The sequence below is a fragment of the Hyalella azteca genome, unplaced genomic scaffold (genome assembly GCF_000764305.2).
Source record: "Hyalella azteca isolate HAZT.00-mixed unplaced genomic scaffold, Hazt_2.0.2 contig10310, whole genome shotgun sequence".
Lineage (NCBI taxonomy): Eukaryota > Metazoa > Arthropoda > Malacostraca > Amphipoda > Hyalellidae > Hyalella > Hyalella azteca.
In genome coordinates, this window is record NW_025940355.1 from 167,023 (window position 1) to 191,353 (window position 24,331).

The following is a 24,331-nucleotide window of genomic DNA, read 5'->3' on the forward strand; positions in this document are numbered from 1 at the left end:
TTATAATTTTATTCTCAGGCATTTTTCCCCGTTGTCTCGTTATATTCTTTGGGCCATTTCCCGTCTGACCTCGTTTCCCAGCCAATAACGTTTGGGTCGTCTCGTCGAGTAGAAATAACGAAACGCAAATGCTAATGGACTGAATTTAGTACTAAGTTCGAATAAGAATTATACTTTTGCACACGAGAAAAATACTGATGTCCAAACTAAATGCCTGAGGGAGACTTTTTTCTACGCAATGAAGAAACAAACAACTGTCCATGTTTATGCTACGACAACTTAAATCAATTTTGCAGAGCTACTTTATTCGCAGTTTAATAATGCAATAATGCCTATAGGCAGCCCCCAAAATACTTTGCATGGGAAACTACAGAAAGTTTCCTAGAATTGAGTTAATGCATGAGGACCTGAACTAGTTTATTGCTAACGTAAAGTCGCGCGAGTTTAATATCTTATTGCCGGCTACAAAGAGTCGGTTTATCACAATGCACCTATAAAATGCTCGAGTGTTTTATGAACAGATGATGCAAACAGAAATTCAAGCGGTTAGCAACTATAACTCCTATTATTTAACAGCAATAAAAGACAACAATTTCAGCTAAACAGGTCACAAAAATTCATACTTTGAATGGAGAATATATTGCGCGAAGGCCCCAAAATTCAGAAAATTTTAAACGCCATTTTCACGAAATAACAATAATCGTAAAAATGCAGCAAAACTTTGTTAAATTTGTCTACAGTTTTGGTTAAGAAGATACCTCTGGTCAAGTCCAACATGGAGTAAGCGATTCGTCAAATGTTTGTTATGTTCAATGAAAAGCCTTGATAAATCCTTGCCTTGCACCAGCCTTGGCTAGTGCTGCAGGTAAGAAAGACATAACTTTTTAGTCAATATAACCCATTTATTCTTCTGAGTTCATCATATCAATAACCGAAGCTCAAATTTTCTCCCAGTTTTAATCGGTTCAAACGACAAATGTCGGCAACGTCGTGAGTTGAGAACACTTATTTAAAAGGATAAAAGCATTCGTAACCCAGGATAAGATAGAAATTATTTATGGAAAGTTTATTTCTAGGCTAACATCAAATGAGTTTTAATGAGGTAATCTTGAGTAACTCTTTACGCGTAATTCTGAAAGCGATTTGAAAAACATGTAATGCTCGCAACGCTTGAAGAAAAATAGCAAACAGGAATGAGGTGAAGGTTATTGGCTAGCCAATGCTTTAATGAGCAGTAATTTTCGTAAATCCATCAAAAATAATTTGCAGGGAGATAACTGCAGAAACTGTTATTATGCATCCGACTGGGATCAACTTTTTGAATTATTTCGTTCAAGCTGACAGTGATATTTGTGCGGAATAGGGAACGTTAATAAATATTTCATTTCGGTTACACGTGGCAACTCCACAATAATTATAGACTCAGTAGCTCACTTCACACTTTGGGGTTGAAGAATGCCGTAAACTCGAGTGGTTGTTGCTTCCTGCAAGAGTATTTAAGTCTCGAGGTGGTGCGACGGCATTCAGAAACGAAAAGGCCTCTCTACCTTTGATACTGAAGCGTCAGGCTATTTTCCTCAGGAGCAAAGCACCTTCTGAACAGCAGCTAAGATGACGCTTGCCAAGTCAACCCTCGCTTTCCTTGTCATCGCAGTCGTCATCACGGAAACTGTCTTCGCTCAGCCGGTCCAAGTTGCGGACAGCCCGCTGGTGGTCGCGGATGAAGCAGAAGCTTCCGCGCTGTCAGCCGACGAGTTGTCTGTACACGAATTTTCGTCAGACGAATTACCAGCACTTCGGCAGTTCCTGGATGAAACAGTAGTGGACGACCAAAAAGATTTCGGAGTGCAAGAAAACCGGAGATGGCGCTTGTTGTGCGTACGTAATCCGAGCGGAGGACTGACGTGCTGGGTAAGTTGTTGCGGGAGAGCTTCAACATGAATATTAGTCCGTAAAATTTGTACGCGATAGTGGAAATGAATTTAAACCTGATACAATCAGATTTGCAAATTGCAAGGTTTTCCCGGGAAGCTAAAATTAAGTCCATCATATGTACTACTAAGAAAAACACTGAACCTACTCCCATGTAAATTCGCTAGCCGGACAAAAATGGGAACCTATTGCTAAACTAGCGAAGTGGTCATGTTTGGCGACTTTAGCATGTCATCTTCGGTTCACAACATGTCCCTCGAGGCCTGGAGTGTAAACGACCGACGAAGTCAGCCTCAGTACATCCGCTTGTCTTCACAGTCGAGGCACGACGGTTATTCCGTCAAGCATAGTCATTCATTATAGCAAGAAATTTTAAAAGACTTTTAACCATAGAAAAATTCATATTGTACAAAATATATCCATTATCGTACCAATATACGCCCTACAAACGTCAGATTTAATGCTGTAGATAACAATTGCTTTTGTGCTTTGATTTGTGGCGGAATTATAATAATGTCATCATATAAATTTACATTGCAGGTTGTCCCCGCTTAAATGAACTGAACTCGCGGGGCTGAGAAGAAAACCTGATGACGCTCCAAGCAGTGAAGCGTGTGTACGCAATGGATTGTTCCATCAATAAAATAACAAATAAAAATTGTGAACATAACGTGCAATAATATAAACATTCAAAGCATCCATTTAAAATAAATGAAATAATAAAGAACCTTTTGGTCTGCTCTCTATTTATTTACCTCCCACTCTCGACTTACACCAAGGGCGTCTCTTCTCAGATGAGCTAACGATGTTCGCATAATGCGCTGTCAAGAGAGAGACAGTTCAAACGCAGAAGCGAACGAGGCTTTCAATAGAATAAACCTTACCATTCTAAGTACGTTGAAACCGATTTCCGCTTTGGAGAGAATAGCCTTAAGAACGTGATCAAAATGTAGATATTAACATATACTGTGTCTGATATATTTAAAATGGGAAGGGTGGCCCAGTGGTTACAGTTCAGAGTACCAAGATTGGCGCAGAGAGGCGCGGGTTCGATCCCAGCTCTGTGCGCCAGTTTCTGGTCAGAATCGGCAAGGAGGCCGGGCGGTTACGCACAGCAGAATTGCAGAAGTGAGTTGCGAGTTCCAGACATCAAAATGCTGTGAATGTTCCGCGATGTTAAGAATTGGTGACTGGCCTACGGCCTACTAAACGCTGAAACCGCTATTTATTATTATAAAAAGCCTGATATATCCAACATATATAACGAGCCTTAGTTGTGTAACATATTTAGGCCCAATGCAGCTCAAATAATTTTATAACAATCATATTCCACTGTGTGAACATAAGATTATCAATGAATTTTCGGAAGTATCATGTTTTGGTCTCGTTCAATAACTTTCATATCGCAAAATTTGCCCTATAAAACCGGAATTAAACACGAAGGAAAAATGGAAACCCCCAAGAATATTTACTCGTCGTCTTGTTTTCGCAGTAAGTGTTTTTGACTGAAATTTAAATGAATATCGAGACATTAATTCCTTTTTATTAATTATATCGACCTTAGTCCTATTGAGATGTTATAAAATATGTGCAAAGTCATTAAAATCAACATCAATTGCTCGCCAACTATTAAGATGACACGCTTTCCAGGTGATTACTCAGATATCAGGCAGTGTTATGCAGTGAGTTTGGACATAAGCCTACTCCAAGCATGACTATGTGATGCATGTTTGCTATTAAAGAAATTAATTTCCCTTAGTAATCAATGGTGTGATATTTCAACTATAATCCTTTGAAATTACCTAGGTGTAAGAAGTATTTTCGAGCCTTTTTTATTCATTTTTTAGAGAGTTCTTGACTGTCCAGATGCCCCAAATTAGCTTGTCTGAGCTGCAATGCGAATTCTGGAGCGTCAGGGTAATATAATAGTATTATTAATGTTCAAGGCGTTTATTATAGTAGCTTTAGGTGCCTGATAAATCCTGAAATAAAAGTGAATATGATTAATGTGGTCTAGTAGTTCAGTTTAAAAGAATGGACGTATAACATTCAATAAAAGAAAAACGTGTATGAGATATATTGTCTTGTTCGTGGTTATTAGAGTGTTTGCAATAGAATCCTGTTCGTTTTTTAGCGCATTTTCTCATTTATGGAAAAAATGCGCTATTATGCTCGCCATGTCCGTCCGTCCGTCTGTCTGTCTATCCGTCCGTCTGTCCGTGACCTCAAGTTTTCGTCGACGAGCAAATGCGCTCTCTGTCACTCACTGCAGTGAGTACTGAGTTATATTTTTTTCTTATTTAGTGAAAATTATATCTTACACTGATTACGGTTATTTCGTTAGAAATATCCACTCATTTACAATTACATTACAATTGTAATGTGTATTTCCTTTACTTATAAATTATTTGCGACTAATGTTAAGAATTAGATTACAATAGAAACAGTACTGTGAAATACTTGCATCATGCTTTACTACGCATTGGAAAACACGACAACCAGAATTGAACTCGCCAGGTTTACTCAACGAAAATACAAATATTTTTATCTAGTTTGATATTTTGTGTAATTTTTTCAATGACATTTCCGTTGATGGAATAAATTTTACACCTCTTATATTTAAAATAATTTTTTTGGAGGAAGCACTGGTACGTCACTTAGGACTTATATCATTATTTTGTAATAAAATTAATATCAAATTTCCTGTTTCGGGATTATTTTGGTTAGAGAAATTATCGCGTATATCTTAATTGATTTGACCAAACAGTTTTCCCGTCTTTAGAAACCCGTCATAAGCAGGCAAATCCTATTGTTCATACAAAATGAATGGGCCATATTGAATAAATAGTGACAAACTTTATGCATGTGGCACTGATAAGTCCTTATGCAGGACAAAACTGAGTTTGGTGGTCCACACAAGGGCAAGGAGTGCATCGCTCCTTGAAGAAAGTCTCTTAATTTATCTGAGAGTTTGTATCGTATAGTGTGTTCGTATGTCACGTGCGGGGTTCTTACGTATGCAATGCAAGTAAATAACGTCGCTGGGCTTTACAGTACTTCCCTGTTATTCCATGTGTTTTAGCTATTTTTTACGATTGTTTAATTGTATGTTTGTTATATTTTTATCCACATTGTTCCATTCATCAATGTTCTAAGAATTTTTAGTTTCAAGACTTTTAGATGTAGTAGGAATGATCAGTTGATAACACCAGAGGCTGGACTATTCTTTATGATGTGGATTAACTTTGTTCATACATGTTGTCAAAGAGTTGCTCATGGATTCAAACCTATTTCCTAACCTACCATGGATTCAAACCTATAAATTATAGAATAATTTTTTATTTTCAATTTCTTTTGTGTTGATACTATTAAATTTTCTTTACGAGGAGGGAAGGAGTGTACTATTATCAATGAAAAAAAAATTGCTTATCAGTAGTTTGAATCCATCGGTACAGCAAACTACTAACCTTGAGCTTTATTTTTTTTACACAAATACGGCGGAAATCGCAACATTGTACAACATTTCTAGTATGTCATTTCTTGTACCACATAACGGAAAAAGTTGTATTTTCAGGAATAAATTTATGAAATACAAGTTCCTATTAAATGTCAGTAGCTCGAATGGTAAGTTGTTTATCACCAAGAGATTGAACTAAAGCCTCCTTGCTATGTCATCAATGATCTGAGTTTCATCTTATCTTTACTTTCTGGAATAAATTTGTTGGTTTTTCTGCACCGGTTAAAATTGAAAGAAATTTTCTTACGTGCCTTATATTTTTTCCTTGGCAATGCTAGCGTCATGTGGATTTTGGAATTAGCGATTTTCCAGCATCGATCATCAGAGAACATCATTTTTCTATGAATAGTTATTCACAATGAATCGAGATATTCAGAAAATAACTTCTCGTTTCATGGTTTGGTTCTCATTTCATACGATGAACCAGGCTTGAAGTTGTTGAAGCGTCTTCATTGTGGCCCCAGCATAGCACTGCGTCTCAGCCACAGCATAGCACCGACACCGCAGCATCTCAGCAGTGCTACGATAGTGCAGTAGTGCTATTGCTTTATGGAATAAAGTCTCAATTCATATAATTTAATAATAATTAATGATAATATTTTTAAGTAATAATTTAATAATATTAATTTAATATTATTCTTAATATTAAATTAAATTAAAAATTATTTTCTTATTGTAATTATCTTAAATAATAATTCTAATACACAACTATTTTATTTTTACGGAAATTAATAAGTAGTTATCGTGGGTACGCTTTACTGATAAGAGACACTTGCAATTTTTTTTAGCGCATTTTCTCATTTATGGAAAAAATGCCCTATTGTGCTCATCATGTCTGTCCGTCCGTCCGTCCGTCCGTGATTTCACGTTTTCGTAGATTCTGAGAAAATGCGCTCTCTGTCACTCACTGCAGTGAGTACTGAAATACATTTTTTAATCTAGCCCTCGTGATAAGCGAATTTCAAAAACTTTAACGTTCTTTATTCTTCTGCGATTCATTAATGAGTAGTTCTCCTAATTTACGCTGAATATCGACTTGAAAAAGTCTGTGAACTTTGAAAAGATTACCTGGAAATGGGCACTCAATTCCATGTTGTGCGAATACGAGCGCCGCCAGCATCAGCTGAAAAACTAATATTTTTTCAATTTTGTTCATGATCGTCCAGATTACAATTATCTCCCGCACTCAACACTTCATAGTTTGCTAGCAGCTCTTCTATTGAATAGCATCATTATTCTTCTATATTATGTCCAGTAGTCCAGTGTGAGAGCAAACAGCTGTGCGTTAAGGTTGATATCATATAATCTCAAGTGCAGGAGTCGCTAATGGGACCAAAAAATATACACAGCGCTCTAACTCATATCAAAGCATACTTAATTAGCACTCTATCCCATATTATACTCAGTATACTCATTTCATACTGATTAGGCTTAAAGGCTCTCTCGCATAATCAACTGGTAAACATAATTAGGTCAAATTCATTATCGAGTAGAAGTTTCTAGAAAATTTATGACTGCTGGTCATAAAAATATGACTGCATATTCACTCTAAATCATGTCAATTATCTAGCTGTTATTAAATTACACCGGAAAAAATATCTAATCTGATTTATGGCCCACAATCAAAATGGACTATTTATCGTATTTTCTTATCGTATTTCGTATCGTTTTTTTTTATCGTATACCAGCATTAAATGTTTTCATCGCATCCAGACAAGCATTCATCGATTTCTACACACCAGATAAGATTGCGCATTACTGTTCTTATGTTTCGGTGTGATTTTCAACTGTTTTCTAAACCGATTATTTATACTTCGTCTGAAAATTTAAAGAGAGTTATTCCTTTTATCTAGATAGGCAACTTCTTGACACGGTGTGGAATGACCTCATGCGAGCGAATGTATATAAGAAAATGCAATAGCACGTATAAAGTTCACAGCTACACGCAAGACAATGAAAGTATAATGAGCCTCATTTCCAAGAACTTGTCAGAGCATGCGTAGCATTTATAAGGATATTAATTAAATTTTAATCATATGTAATAAGTTATTATTTGAGTATATTCTTCTATATTTTATTGACATTCGGTCTAATTCGACCGTCTGGTAAACCGAGGCCGAGGAGTGAGCGTCCGGTCTCCTACTCATGCCCAAAATTTCGATTTCTAAATAGTAAATTCCGTATTATAGCGGAATATATACATTTTCTTTATCTCCAAATTTGCCATCCTTGCAATGTAAACGGGTTTGGAGATAATCAAATACTGGTTTCAGTGGCCGTAGAGTTTGTCAAATGAACGTTATTTGGAATGTAATGCACACGCTTGAGTATTACTTCCTTCGATTATCACGCAAAATAATTTAGGCATGTAGTGTTGAATTCAGCCAGCACTATTCATTCAACAATGTATTCTCTAATACTTGATTCAGAACTAAGAAAGAGAAAATCAGAATCCAGCAATGTAGTGTGCACTTGGTTCCCAGTAACTGTTTAACGATAAATTAATTACAGGATTTCTTGGAGCATTAGAACATCAAAAGATAAATTGTTGAAAGAAAAGTTCAGAATCCAGCAATGTAGTGTGCACTTGGTTCCCAGTAAATGTTTAACGATAAATTAATTACAGGATTTCTTGGAGCATTAGAACATCAAAAGACAAATTGTTGAAAGAAAAGGAGAAGATGGATACCAGATTGATCATTCGTGAATTGCTGTAAAAAAGATAACCCAGTCTTAATTTCCTGTGAAAAAGAATAACCTGGCAACACATAAACTTAGCTCAGTCAAAAAATTCGCTTGCTAATATTTTTCTCGGTTCGTAAGTAATTCTTCCAATCCAAGGACGATCGTCACACCTCACAAAGAAAGGAACAGACTTGAGGTAGTTATTTTTGTTCATGCTGTACAAATTTCGTACTTATGAGTGTGCTCGCACGCTTGGCTTACTATAAAAAGCGTACAGTTAGAACTAACATTCATCCAGTTCGTAGAATTCGACGCAATAATCGCTTATGTCGGGCTGTATGCAGGAGCTCTTAACGGAAGATATGAACATCAATTTGTTCATCCGTATTTGTAACGTTGGCCGTGTAACGCAGAGGAATAAAACGGCAGATATTTTAGTTTCAAGGTATTACATAGGTTTTCATATGATGCCTATAATATATAAATATAAATAAATAATATTATTATTCGAATAAATTTGCGGCACTCACCTTTATATTGCTGCAGTCTGCCATCGAATCACGTTTTCGTTTTCTATAAGAATGCAATTCTTATGGGTAACTAATCAAAATTATTCCGCCTCGATCGCCTTTAAAAGCAGTAGGAAATTAGATCCATACTCACTCAGTTCGGTCGATAACACAGCATGTTCCATACTTATAATTTATAGCCAGATGGAAAATTACTTTTTATATGTTGTTTCTCAATTGCCTGCTTATTTGCATGGCTGCATTCAATCGAACTTCGGTAATCTGTATCATGGTAATCTTGAAGAAATCAATTGGTCAACAATTGCTGGTTATTACCTAGTCACGCATTGTATGTCTTTATCTCAGACAATACTTATAAATTAGTGAACTTCATACGTGATTATGCATATCTACACACGTATTAACTGCATACATGATTATGTATTAATACACACGTTTTAAACGAAACAAATAATGTTGCAAACCTTTTTCGATCGATCGCCACCTATAACAGTTTACACAAAAATATGTCAATATTGTCCACTAAAACTGAAGTAATCAATTTGGTCAATATATAACCTTAAATACAATCCAAGTTCTAAAAAATGGATATTATTGAAAAACTATGTTCGTTTGCAAGCGCCCCACGATTCGTTAACAACTGGATAAAGAGTTGAGGTATTTTACTAATTATTATTTTTTTGCGTTATTGTTACTAATGAAAATCGGAGTTGCTTTAAATAAAAGATGTACGTGAACAACATTCATACTCCAGAGGCGAATGAATATTTAGGCCAATAATTCTCATTTCCACAACCCAGACTAAAACAGCACTTGCACAAGAATTCATAAATAATTATATTGAAATGGAGTGGTGAACAATATGATAAGTTCTTCAAAAATTCGATCCACGGTAGGCGATTTAATAAAGACTTTTCGAAACATTTCTATCTTATTTTTGGAACCACCATATAAGTCTTGAACTTTCGAATATTATTGAAGAATGGAAATAGTTAATACAAACCTCCTCAAAATTCAGATTCGGGACACGAGTAAACTATTCAAAGCGGTCATACGTGTATATAATGCGTGATTAATCTGGAAAAATATTATTAAAATTTTATCAATGTAATTTGAGGGATTACATTTTCGTGTGAGTATCGTATAAGTGAGTAAAATTCCTCAAAATTAATTGAAACCTGCTTGCGGAAGTTTCGAATAAAAAGATAGAATAAACTTTCGTTAACGCATCTCTGTTGATTCTGGAACCCAGACACAATATTAGCAGAGGTGGGCAGTAGCGCGCTACATGTAGCGGTAGCGGCGCTACATTTAAGGCAAGGTAGCGGTAGCGGTAGCGCCCGCCACATATTTAAGTAGCGATATACGAGGTTTTTCCGCTTCAGCGCTACCGCTTCATTTATAGATAAAGCTTTTAGATTTTACTTAATAGTATTAAATATTATTTAAAAACCAGCATGATACATACCTACATAATATAAATTATAGAATAAACTGTACGAAAGATTTCGGTGTAATGTTGTCAACCTCAGCCTGTTACGTGTGTCAACATGTTACAGTAGTTGTTACTTGTTAAGTTGTTACCAGTTACCACTTACAGGTATTTTTTCATTTTTCAGTTTGCTTACAGTTATTTTTATGTTTCACCTTCCCTACATGGATGTCTTCTTTAATCTACCAATCTCAAAAATAATCCACATATATATACAAATAAAAGACTGATTTTTTATATGTAAATGTGGATGATTTTTGAAATTGGTAGATTAAAGTAGACATCCATGTAGGGAAGGTAAAACATAAAAATAACAGTAACTTTAATTTACTGTATCTAACCCGTACTAGTTCGGTTAGGTTAATTGCAATAAAGTTGCATTGATATATGTTTCGAAAATGGTTTATTATCATTAAATGTTTATGAGTAAATCCCAATAGCAGAAGAATAAATATTTAGAGATTTCAATAATTTTGGCCATTGTAGCGGCTAATGTAGCGCGCTACATTTTACTGTAGCGGTAGCGCTCGCTACAATCTAGTGGGTGCAGCGGTAGCGGTAGTGCCCGCTACATTTAGAGCATGTAGCGGTAGCGGCCGCTACATTTCAGATTAGCGCTGCCCTGCTAGAATATTAGTAGCAATGCAGCTAACGAAAAAAATATTGGGATTTATTCAGATTGAAGCTGAATATGACACTAAATTTGCAGGAGCTCCAAACGACACGTCAGGATATCGCAAAAACATATTTGGCCTCAGAAAATATTCTTTTGCCTCGGCAGCACTACAAATTGTCAGTAACTTTCAAGCTGAATGCGACCATTTTATTTATATCGAAAAATCTGCCACGTGTTTGCAAACGAACACGTGTCCAATCCTTCTAAAATCATTCCTATTGCCTAGATCGAGTAATCCGGGAATGTCAATGTGGTAAGATTGTTCAATGAATACATAAATCAAGCTACAAAAGTTAGGAGGAAATTAGGAATGCGCACTTTAAATTAACTATTCTAGGACTTACACACATGAATGGGACCAAAAAATATGTCAATAGCGGTCTACATAATCTTTGCAACATAATTTCTAAAAGTTTGGTCGTATAGAAATAGCAAATTATTCTGAAAATTGTTAATTATTACAATTATTCCCTCAATTGTCACCAAAATTGTGAGAATTTCATAAAATTATTTTCAATTTAGTTATTATTTTCCAATCCAAACGACATCTCATGTCAAATGCTGCTGAAGAAAAAACACTTTATAATACAATCTATCGTTGATGAGCAAAATCGTTAATATTGAACCTAAATTGTATTTTCTTCAGTTAATTTTCCTGCTGTTTATCTTATTTCTTGTTATTCTATTATTTTTTACGCACACAATTTCACAATCTTCTAATAATTCTACTGCGATTATGACTTGTACATTCGATTTACGAAAAAAAACTAAGGCTCTGTACATTGCTTAACATTTATAAACGCCTCTGCGTGCAGAGCGTCATACAAGAAAATTTGCATGACATTGAGAAATAAAATTATTGAAATGCCTATCACCTGAATCTATCTCCGTGTCTTTAAACATTGTGCAATTCAATTCTAAATATTATTTTTTTCGGTACCTAAATATTTTCAAGACCGACACATTTTACAATTACAATTTTGAGACAGACACACATTTCATGCCTATTTCAGAGGAAGGAATACTATAGACTTGACGGTCTTTTGAAAAGTTTTCCATAGGTAGCGAGGGGCTCAAGTTCCCTTATAGACGCTCCAGAGCCTGAGTCTGAGCGCCCATATGTCGAGTGCCTCGGAGTTTATAAAGAGACTCCATGGAGCGCTGGCAGCCAACGAATGACTTCACCGTCCTAATTAAAGAGCATTGAACCTACTGAAGGCCAGGCCATCCATTGTGTCCGCAATTGAAAATATCGAGGAAATTAGGCCTGCCTGTGAGGTTATTTCGATTTAATAGGAGTTCGTGCTACTGAGAACATTATTTTAATGAAGAACGGAGACAACGTCATATGAAATTATATCGATAAGTTTTGACACAGACCCGGAATTTGAATGGTTTCAAGTTATACGATTGTTGTTTCTTTCTCATACTTAAAAAAATGGGATAACTGTGTGATTTCTTTTGTTTTCATTAATTCGAAAATTCAACATCCTGCTAGCGTCTACTGCAGCAGTGTAGAGCTCGCACTGTTTACCGAAGATAAGTAATATACTTTACAGTAATGTCCTCTTTTTATAATACTGTTACAAATGTTGTGCGTTCATCATGAATTATTGTTATGTAGTTTCTTTTGAGCTTCCAGAAACCTATATGCCGTAGACCAATATAAGAACTAATGGGAGCCTAGTGAATTATATAGATTATATAGCGATCGAGGAGCGATGATCAAGAGAATTTAGTGGAAAATTCTAACTTTATTCTGTTAATAAAAAAGTCTTCTTTATTGCGACTTGACAGGTCCCGGGAGGCTAAAAAATTTTTTGACGGGAGGCCAAAATTAAAAATTAAATAATATAAAATTATTTTTTTGCAGAAAAGTAAGAAATAAAAATAGAAAATTCCACTTAAATCAGCCCCTATAGGCAGTTTATTAATAAGGGAAAATGCAAGTCGGTCTGAAAATCTGAATTTTGTGAATTTTTTAATTCCAATTGACGTAAATCGAGTGCATTGTCTACGATGGTAATTCTAAAATTATTTATAACTTGCGGAAAATTGTTCAAGACGCTTGTGGATTGAGAATATAAAGTACTGAAAAGAATGCGATGAAAGATCACGAGCATCGTGAAACCAAACGACTCTCAATGAGAATTATGCACTCAAGCCATTTTTATTAATATTGATGAAATATTGATGGAAGAATCCACTTAGATGATTGAAATTCAAGAAAAAAAACAAGGGAAACATTGAATGAGACATTGCAACTCGCGCGACAAACAATTAGACTCTGAATGTCAACTCGGGATTACATTTTAAGCAATAAGGACATTTAATTAACAGTAAAAAAGAACACGAAAAGCTCATCGGACGTATATTGCAAACTCGTATTGCGATCAAGATTTTATCAAACGTACGGTGAGAGTGGATGAGGGGATTAATTGTAAAGTCAATCCTGTGGAGAGATATTTATCAGTATCGAGGATACTGTTCGGTAGTGCTTTCGTGGATAGACATTTTAATGCAATAATATATTATAGTAAAAATATCTATTGAATATATGAAAAAACGCGCTGCCCGCGGCTGAAAATAGCCCAAGTTTAAATATTTCAAGTGATGGGAATGAGCCGTGAATTATATTGGTTGATCACCTATGTATAGATAGATAGGAGAATTATATTATAATAAACGATCATCATGTCGTTTCTTTTAAAAAGTTTTGATAGTAAAGCAACAAATTTAAAAAGTGCCATAAACCTTTTTTAATTTGATTACTGAAGCTACAAAAATATTTTTAGCATTAAATTTTACAATTTATTTTAAAATTTCCTACTGCTTTAAAATTCAGGAGAACGTTTTGATTTTTCTTCCTTAGTCGTTTGCATTATTTATACTATGGTTAAAAAATATATTTTTAAACCAAACCACTTGCGCTGTGATATTCATGCTTATTTTTGTGTTCTTTTGTAATAATGAATGCATATTCACTAAAGTACTTGAGATATATCTAACTGGTTTTCGTTGATACGTTGATAAAATAGAATCTTGCATAAAAAACAAATGGTTAATCTTTTACCTGGAAATTCCTGCGTAGAATTTTTTACGGCAAAACCGAATATTCGCTTTGGCTTGCGCTGTAATTTTTCATCTCTGCGCTCCGCAAAGTTAATCATGCAGAAGAAAATGCGTCATCCATACGCGTCAAGTTTCATCGGAAAAACCTGCCGTGATTTTGATTTCCCAAAGGATCGACAGCAAACGCGTTGTCCTGCCTAAAAATAAATAGGGTTATGCTATGATTGATTACTGTTGAAAATAATTTGTTTCCGTGAATTGTAAAAATTAAAAGCTATTTGGTATTTGTACACATCTGGATTGCAGGAAAAGCTATATAATTCCTCAATGTCTCCATATATTGTTAATTGTACTATTATGAAGCTGGAGATTTCATAATTAATATAACATAATTGATAAACATTAATTGCACCGACGGCAATAAACCAATGAAATGAAATATAACCCTTATATTAGTAAGAAAACTTTGATATTAAGCTAATAACATTTAGCTATTTATACCATAATTGAAGCCGCATTTAGTATAGATAAATTTGGCTTCTTTTGATTTTATTGCTCGTTAGCTTCTCTTGATTATTTCCATATTTTCAAACTTCGTATAATTAGTTGGTTATCAATGTATTTCTAATTAAATTCGCAATAATTATGTTGCTAAAAGTGATAGAACTGTTTTTCATTTAAAATGCAAGTTTTTCGGTATTCATAGGAAAGCTTAAATAAGCTGGTAAATTGAAAAGTCTGAAATTATTTTTCGTATCATATTTGCACTTCACTTTCATGTCATATTCAGAATTTAATTTTCATATAATATTCCATATTATAGAATAGCGTATAACTAATAATTTTACTAAAAATTTATTATGAATAATTAGTTTCTTAGCAATTAAAGCAATACTTTACACACACCTTGATTGTATTTTACATTGGAGTTCCATACTCAAGATCACGTAATTTCATATTCAGTTTCAACATTTAGTTCATACAGCTAAAAAGTTTTCTATCAATAATAAAAGAATGCATTTTAAACAAAGACTTGATTATTAATGTCAGGCAACGTAATTATTTGCCGTAAATAAAGGCCAAACTTATTCAAAAAAGTATATGTATAGACGCGCGCTTCGATCGTTTTCTCACAATAAACGTTTCAGTTCTTTAAAAGCCCGTCGCCGATATTAGCGTCCTACTTTTTGTTTATATCATAGCAATTTACGGTGCAATAATCGAAATTCATAACAAGTCCTTTCCGCACATTTAAAAAAACAAGTTTGACTTTATACAATAAAAATTATGCCACTAAACCAACGATTCTTAATAGTCGCGTCTCCCATTAAAAATGGACAACTCGAGTTTTGATTCATCAAGTTCATGAGGCAATTAAAAAGTACACGTTGAAAACCCTGCGTCAATTGGAGTCTAAAATAGTTATTTCAGACCCTATCATGTACAATACCCCTGGGTCATAGAATGAGTCCTAACCTAAACTGTGTCATTAGCTAGGCCCGACTCTTCATGACTGATGAGTCCAGCATCGTTGGCCGATGGTTACCGCTCATCGGTATAATAGTCGAGGGTATCGCTGGACAAAAACATCGGTATGAGTGTAGACCACATCCCCCGTATCGATAGACGGACCACATCCCTAGTATCGATGGATGGACCACATCCCTCATACCGATGGATGGACCACAATCCTCGTATCGCTGGATGGACCACAATCCTCGTATCCATTGCCCCGTAATTGCAGATGTGAGGGACAAATCGATGAAAGAACCTTAAAAAAACACGAGTTCTTTTCGCATTGCCGTTCGTCATTCACTTGGAATACCTAAGAAAAGCTCCCTAATTATTCCTTGTCACCAGTAACTGACCGTCAAGCAGAAATCGAAGGATAATTGCTCGTAATATGACGAAAGAATTGGGCCTGAGAAAGCTGTTGAATTATGTAGGCCTAGCTAGACAAGCTCCAGTAGGTATATTACTTCGATCAATTCTATGTAATAGTGCTATTTATTGACGTTACAATTTTGAATTAGATTGCATGCTTGATTCTCGGTGACAAATGCGATCTTTATGTTTGTTGCTAAAATATTCAGTCGAAAAATAATATTATTATTCCTTATATTTTAGTATAATTTTCAGTAAATCCTTTTCAACGACTGAAAATTTTGAATGTTTTCAACTAGTAAACGATGCAAGTTTTTTCTTACATTTTGTGTTTCACGTTTGCAATCTTTCGATGCAATCTTTTGAATTTTGATTCCGTCATTTTATCGGAATCAAAATTATTTCATATTTATGCTACAAAAAAATTTTGAACCTATTTCGGTATTTGTAAACTAATCGTAATTCCAACTTAGTAATCAGTTAAATTTACCCCCAGATTTTTAAGTAATTGTCATTAGTAATCACTTGGTCTAATAGTAGCTTTACAATCTCCAGCTTTAGATCCACAAAACTTCTTTTTATTTCCTATAATTGAATCAGGAAAATCCAATTCCACTCGGATACGCGCTTAATAGTAAAAATATTTTCAATTTGCATATTCGTAATTTTAAGTTGGCGATATATAGTAGAGGCCAATGCTGCTTTTATATTGAATAGCAGCTAAACAGCTTATCTGGAAGGAAAAGCTTGATTTTTTAAGGATTCCTGTTGGAATTCACAGTCAATTTGATCAGAGAGTTATGATTTCTTACCGCCTTCCAAAACTTGATTAATGTAATAAGAGATGAATATATCGTGAAAGTCATTGAAAGCTTTTAAAAATGCAAATTTAAACTGTAAGAGATAACTGCCTAAATATTATCAGGTAAAATATGAGACAACGTTAATTTAGTAAAAGGAATCATCGTACCGGAAATTTTTTGAAAAACAATCTGACAATTTATCTCGGGCAGAATAATAGTTGAAAAAATGTTCTCATGAATATATAAAATTACCTAGAATGCACTTTAGAAAGAAAAATTCAGGACGACTACAGCAACCTATTTTATCAACATTTTTTCACTATTCCGTTCTAAGTTCATTTCATTATTATTTGTTTTACTTTTCCGAAATTCGAATTTATATAATCTCGAAATTTCAACGTATGCTTACTTTCTAATATTAGAACAACTTGACTATTGAGGGAACGAAGACTGTAACTGTACATTATTAATAATAATAAATATAATTCGACCTAAAAATATAGAGTATAAAAAGATATAAAAATATAGAGTATAAAAAAGGACAAAAAAATAACTGTTGAAGTACATGCATTTTATTTATTCAATCGTGCATTTTACACGGTTAACTGGACCATAAAATTAAGGTCGAGTGGTATGTGAACCGCAACGGTTAGGACTCCAGTTGCAGCATCAAAAGCCCAGTCGGACGAGTCCAAGTCTACATCGTTGACGGTGATTGTGGTCGGGTTGGAGGGGTAGCCGTAGAAGATGAGATGGTCAATTGACAAACCAGATACCACAGGTTCTCCGTGCATGATCTTCGACTTCAATATGTTCTGGAAATGAAAGAGATGTGATATATGTAATGCATCTAGGAGCTACGAGCAGCGACATCAGAACCTTTTTCTAACCCATTTAGTGCGCGTGTAGTGATTGAGAAATGTTTACTAAAAAAATTTATGTTGAATGAGTTACATCTATACTCCTATACCCTAGTCAAAGTTTCCGTTTCAATTTGGGTCGCCTCAGAGGCTGTCTCTTATACACATCTAGATGTGTATAAGAGACAGGTTGCGCTTCTGGGAAACAAAAATAATGAACTACAAATGAAGATCTAGGCCAAGCTCTGAGATGGCATTTGCACTGGCGTTGTCTTAGCGCATAGAACAAGGCGGTGGTGCACGACAAACCTGCGGCCAAGGCACTTCCTTCCTCGCTAATTGGCTGGACACGCAATGTTTGTCCGACTGGGCCGAGGAATGGCCTCTTGAGACTTGCGTATCTTTTAAGCACCTTTGAACAGCACCCTTGAGCGTGAGTTTTATTCCTCGGAAAGGAAACTTGTGCGGTAACTGTANGGTATGCGGGGTCTACCTCCCGCACCCCCATCGAGGCAAAGCGTACGTTAGCCGTTGCCGCAATCCAGCTGTTCCAGCAAGGAGTCAGTTTAAAACTAACAGTGACGCAGGATGTAGTAACAAATGATCAATGCTTTTCTAAAAGCTTTGAATAGTTTTCTATCCTTCAGCGAGCTTTGGGCAATTTAATTGCAAAGACAATTTCACATGTAGACTTTAAACGGAAAAATAATGATATTTTGAGTGCTTGTGGAAGAGTTTTATTGATTACGAATTAAGAAGAGTTTTATTGATTACGTGGAATTCGCTTGTGGAAGAGTTTTATTGATTACGAATTATCTGGAGATCACTGTTCTGCAAGCCCACGAAATAATGATTTCTCCAACAATAGAAATGTTCAGCTATGGCATATGTGTGCTTGAGCGGCTATAGAAATGGCTCTTGCAAATATGCTCATAGTTAGAATTTCCATGCAGTTCTACGGCCAACAGCTATTGAAGATTGCATATGAACGTTCTCGCTGCCCTAGCTGTCGTGCCGGTATAGACTATCGGGTACAATATTCAAATGGTATCCAATTTGTGAGCAACTTATTTAATTTCCCATTACCATCGTATAATCTGTCATATTTTTTATTGTCATTTCAGAAATTTAGAGTGCACTTGATAACTTGAAACTGTAGAAGAAATTCATTTTAGAAGTCAATTGCCCGGTGGGCCGAATCTGCGTAATATAACCGAAAGGAGCAGCTGGTCAAGCGGCTACATACGATCCTCCTGGCCAGACGCTAGTCGGGCTACCGCATGATCGCCTGGTCAGAGTCTAGACGGGGAAATTGCGCGAACCATGACCATCTCCCGCTCAATTAATGGCGTGGATGAATCTACACGCGTACGTTTGCTATGTTATACGACAGAACGAAAGGAGAGTCAGAACGAAAGTCGAAACTCGACATATAGCATAGTGAATTTAGCCAATGATAAACAAACCCGTGCTCATACTGTTCAAGACGTCTATTTTTAACCTGCCACTTCTGCAGGCGCTTCTGTTTGCTGCGCCGCTAATGCTTAAATTGAGACAGAACGGCTCTTAAATTGGACAATTCATATACCAAAATCGAATATTGTTACCACTTCGCTTAATACACCGGAAAAAGCAACCACGGAATAAATGTAACGGGAGTTGTTGACTAAAAATCGCGTTAATGCGATGAGTGTAGGAATCAAATTTAGCAGGAACATGTGGTTGGCGTAATAAAATAATCGAGGCAGAATCGTTTTTATGTGAACTTGAATTACGTTTACATGTGCTTCAATACGCAAGCCATAATATACGCGATAATTACACATGCAAAAACTCTTAAGCTCTAACCGGAAAATTTTGAATGTTTCCTTGATTGAAGTGCATCCATCAGAAAGAGCTTTCAGTCTTAAGGCCCGTTTACACTAGTGGCAACGACATGCGCTTTGAGTCGTTTGCTGCAGTGCCTCACCGCGCACAACCGAATATGAAAAATTATAACTCAGTACTCACTGCAGTGAGGGATAGAGAGCGCATTTTCTCGTCAACGAAGACTTGAGGGCACGGACGGACGGACAGACGGAACGACAGACGGACATGGCTAGCACAATAGTGCATTTTTTCCATAAATGAGAAAATGCGCTAAAAACACGCTGCTCGCGGCTTCAAAAATAATTCAAGGGATGGGAATGAGCTTTTAATTTTATTGGTTGATCACCTAGATCCTAGATAGATGAGTTATATTATATCAAACGATATACATGTCTTTTCCTTTGAAAAGTTTTGATCGTAAATCAACAAGATGAAAAGCGCCTTAAACCTTTTTTAATTTGATTACTGAAGCCACAAAAATATTTTTTAGCATTAAACTTCGCAATTTATTTTAAAATTTCCTACTGCTTTAAAATTCAGGAGAACGTTTTGATTTTTCTTCCTTAGTCGTTTGCATTATTTATACTATGGTTAAAAATCATGACTGATGAGTCCAGCATCGTTGGCCGATGGTTACCGCTCATCGGTAGTATAGCCGATGGTATCGCTGGACAATAACATCGGGATGAGTGTAGAACACATCCCCCCGTATCGATAGATGGACCACATCCCTCGTATCGATGGATAGACCACATCCCTCGTATGGATGGATGGACCACACCCCTCGTATCAATGGATGGACCACATCCCCCAAATCGATGGATGGACCACATCCCTCGTACCGATGGGTGGACCACATCCCTCATACCGATGGATGGACCACATCCCTCGTATCCATGGATGGACCACATCCCCCCGTATCGATAGATGGACCACATCCCTCGTATCGATAGATGGACCACATCCCCCGTATCGATGGATGGACCACATCCCTCGTATCGATGGATGGACCACATCTCTCGTATCGATAGATGGACCACATCTCTCGTATCGATAGATGGACCACATCCCTCGTATCCATGGATGGACCACATCCCCCAAATCGATGGATGGACCACATCCCTCGTATCGATGAATGGACCACATCCCTCGTAACTATAGATGGACCTCAATCCTCGTATCGATGGATGGACCACATCCCTCGTATACATTGCCCCGTAATTGCAGATGTGAGGGCAGATCGACGAAAGAAGCTTTGAAAAACACGAGTTAATTTTTTATTCTCTTCGCATTGCTGTTCGTCATTCACTTGGAATACCTAAGAAAAGCTCCCTAATTATACCTTGTCACCAGAAGCTGCCCGTCAAGCAGCAATCGAAGGATAATTGCTCATTTGTTGAATTATGTAGGCCTAGCTAGACAAGCTCCAGAAGGTATATTGCTTCGATCAATTCTGTGTAATAGTGCTATTTATTGACGTTACAATTTTGAATTAGATTGCATGATTGATGCTCGGTGATAAATGCGATCTTTATGTTTGTTGCGAAAATATTCAGTAAAAAAAATATTAGTGTTCCTTATATTTTAGTATAGTTTTCAGTTACTCCTTTTTAACGACTGAATTTTTTTTAATGTTTTCAAGTAGTAAACGATGCAAATTTTTTCTTAGATTTTGTGTTTCGCTTTTGCAATATTTGATGCAATCTTTTGAATTTTGATTACGTCATTTTATCGGAATCAAAATCATTTCATATATATGCTACAAAAAAATTCATGAACCTATTCCGGCATTTGCATACTAATCATAATTCCATCTTAGTTATCAGTTAAATTTTCCCCAGATTTTCAAATAATTGTCGTTAGTAATCACGTTATCTCCTAATAGCTTTACAATCTCCAGCTTTAGAAATACAAAACTTCTTTTTTATTTCCTATAATTGAATCAGGAAAATCCATTTCCACTCGTATACGCGCTTAATTTAATAGTAAAAACATTTTCAATTTGCATATTTGTAATTTTAAGTTGGCGTTAGTAGAGGCCAATGCTGCTTTTTATATTGAACAGCAGCTAAACAGCTTTGTTGAAAGGAAAAGCTTGATTTATTATTAAGGATTCCTGTTGGAATTCACAGTAAATTTGATCAGGGAGTTATGATTTCTTACCGCCTTCCAAAACTTAACGGTTAGGACTCCAGTTGCAGCATCAAAAGCCCAGTCGGACGAGTCCAAGTCTACATCGTTGACGTTGATTGCGGTCGGGTTGGAGGGGTAGCCGTAGAAGATGAGGTGGTCAATCGACAAACCAGATACAACAGGTTCTCCGTGCATGATCTTCGACTTCAACATGTTCTGGAAATGAAGGAGATGTGATATATGTAATGCATCTATAGGAGCTACGAGCAGCGACATCAGAACCTTTTTCTAACCCATTTAGTGCGTGTAGTGATTGAGAAGTGTTTATTAATAAAATTTATGTTTAATGAGTTTCATCGGGTCGCCTGCCGAAGACCACCACTGCCCTGGATGTAATGGACCATCATGATTCCTGCCTTCTGGAACGTAGCCTCTAACACCTCAAGCCGTCCGTATCTAGGCCGTGGGTCGAATCAGCCCTCGGTCGAACGGCCACTTGTCGAAGGACGATAAATTTTGGAACAGAACTATGCTATCTGAAACCTAACCTCAGATGCGGTGAACGAAAATTACTTAATTTAACGATGCTTGGAAGTCAGATTCAATCCGCGGCCTGGTGGTGCACGGCAGTTTCCATGCGAGGCCGGAGGAAGACAAAGCCGAGTGGTTCACGGCTGATTGGTGGATGTCCGGAGAGATCCAAGGCGTTCGATTCAGGGCTTATTGGTGCACAAAATTGGTGGTGCACGGCTGCGCTCCCGTTTCATCTATACTCCTACCCTAGTCAAAGTTTCCGTTCCAATTTTGGTCGCCCTAGAGGCAGTGTAGTCGGCTTAGAGGTGAATCAAGCGCGGATCAGCCACCTATACGGTGTTCGGCTGCTATTTAGCAGCCTATTTCGGAAATTAATTGTCCGGTGGGCAGAATCTGCGTATAACAGAAACGAGCAGCTGGTCAAGCTGATACATGATGCCTGGTCAGACGCTAGTCAGGCTACCGCATGATCGCCTGGTCAGAGTCTAGACGGGGAAATTGCGCGAACCATGACCATCTCCCGCTCAATAAATGGCGTCGATGAATCTACACGCGTACGTTTGCTATGTAATACGACAGAACGAAAGAAGAGTCGACTTTAACTTGACACATAGCATAGTGACTTTAGCCAATGATGAACAAACCCGGGCCCATATTGTTCAAGACGCCTATTTTTAACCTGACGCTTCTGCTGGCGCTTCTGTTTGCTGTGCCGCTAATGCTTAAATTGAGACAGAACGGCTCTTAAATTGGACAATTCATATACTAAAATCGAATATTGTTACCACTTTGCTTAATACGCCGGAAGAAGCAACACCAGAATAAATGTAACGGGAGTTGTTAACTGAAAAATCGCGTTAATCCGATGAGTGTAGGAATCAAATTTAGCAGGAACATGAGGTTGGCGTAATGAAATAATCGAGGCAGAATCATTTTTATGTGAACTTGAATTACGTTTTACATGTGCTTCAATACGCAAGACATAATATACGCGATAATTACACATGCAAAAACGCTCAAGCTCTAACTGGAAAATTTTAAATGTTTCCTTGATTGAAGTGCACACATCAGAAAGAGCATTCAGTCTTACACGGTCCATTGCATACGGGGGTATGCGGGGGTCTACCTCCCACACCCCCATCGAGGCAAAGCGTTATAGCCGTTGCCACAAGCCAGCAAGTCGTCAGTTCAAATTTGACAGTGACGCAAGACGAAGTGTACCAAATGATCAATGCATTTCTAAAAGCCTTGAATAGTTTTCCATCCTCCAGCGAGCTTCAAGCAATTTAATTGCAAAGACAATTTCACTTGTAGACTTTAAACGGAAAAATAATAATATTTTGAGTGCTTGTATGTTGTGGAAGAGTTTTACTGATTACGAATTATCTGGAGATCACTGTTCTGCAAGCCCACGAAATAATGATTTCTCCAACAATAGAAATGTTCAGCTTTTGCATATGCCTGCTTGAGCGGCATTAGAAGTAGCTCTTGCAAATATGCTCCTAGTTGGAATTTCCATGCAGTTTTACGGCCAACAGCTCAAGAGTCAATTATTGAAGATTGCATATGAACGTTCTCGCTGTCCTACAGTAGCTGTCGTGCCGGAGTGGACTATCGGGTACAATATTCAAATGGTATCCAATTTGTGAGCAACTTATTTTCAAATGGTATCCAATTTGTGAGCAACTTATTTTCAAATGGTATCCAATTTGTGAGCAACTTATTTAATTTCCCATTACCGTCGTATAATCTGTCATATTTTTTATTGTCACTTCAGAAATTTAGAGTGCAGTTGATAATTTGAAACTTGAGAAGAAATTCATTTTGGAAGTCAATACTTCCAATGCAGCGGCCGATGATGAATTACAGAAAAAAAACTTGTTGACTGTTGTGAAGTGTGACCGGGTTGCTGCTTCAATCAAGTTACTGCAATAACTGGATTTTATTAAGATTTTCCATTGCGTTCTCAATCTTATACTATGACATATATAATTGAAAAAATTAAATTGTGAAGGGAAACACAGCAGGTTAGTGATGGTAAGGTTAGTTTTTCCTTCAAGTATTTTTCAAGATGCCGCTGTGTCGTGTGACTAAAGCCGTCACTATTTTTGAAAATACACCAATAGAACGATGCAAGTTTTCACTATTCAGCACTCAACAGTCATAAAAATTGCTTGAGTAATAGGCTTTGCTTCAGTTGTTATTTGGCCTGTTTATGCTCTTATGCCTCAGGTTCTAATCATTAAGTCATCTCGCGAACTGGATCAAGTTAGTTTCTTGGTTATGCCAGGCTGTCGGCGTCGAATTGCTTACAAGTTCAACGCGTTTTATGACATGACTACAA

At 36.5% G+C, this 24,331-nt stretch overlaps 2 protein-coding genes across 3 annotated transcripts in view; one reads left to right on the forward strand and one right to left on the reverse strand.

Moving 5' to 3' along the window:
* The window catches only part of LOC108679484 (sucrase-isomaltase, intestinal), a 56,595-nt gene that overhangs the window by 17,547 nt on the left and 14,717 nt on the right, over nucleotides 1-24,331 (reverse strand). The window lies entirely within an intron of this gene.
* LOC108679485 lies at nucleotides 1,531-2,617 on the forward strand. Its single transcript, XM_018168103.2, has 2 exons — nucleotides 1,531-1,911; nucleotides 2,473-2,617. Exons 1-2 carry the CDS (start codon nucleotides 1,612-1,614, stop codon nucleotides 2,485-2,487), a joined length of 315 nt encoding a protein of 104 aa, XP_018023592.1. The 5' UTR covers nucleotides 1,531-1,611; the 3' UTR covers nucleotides 2,488-2,617.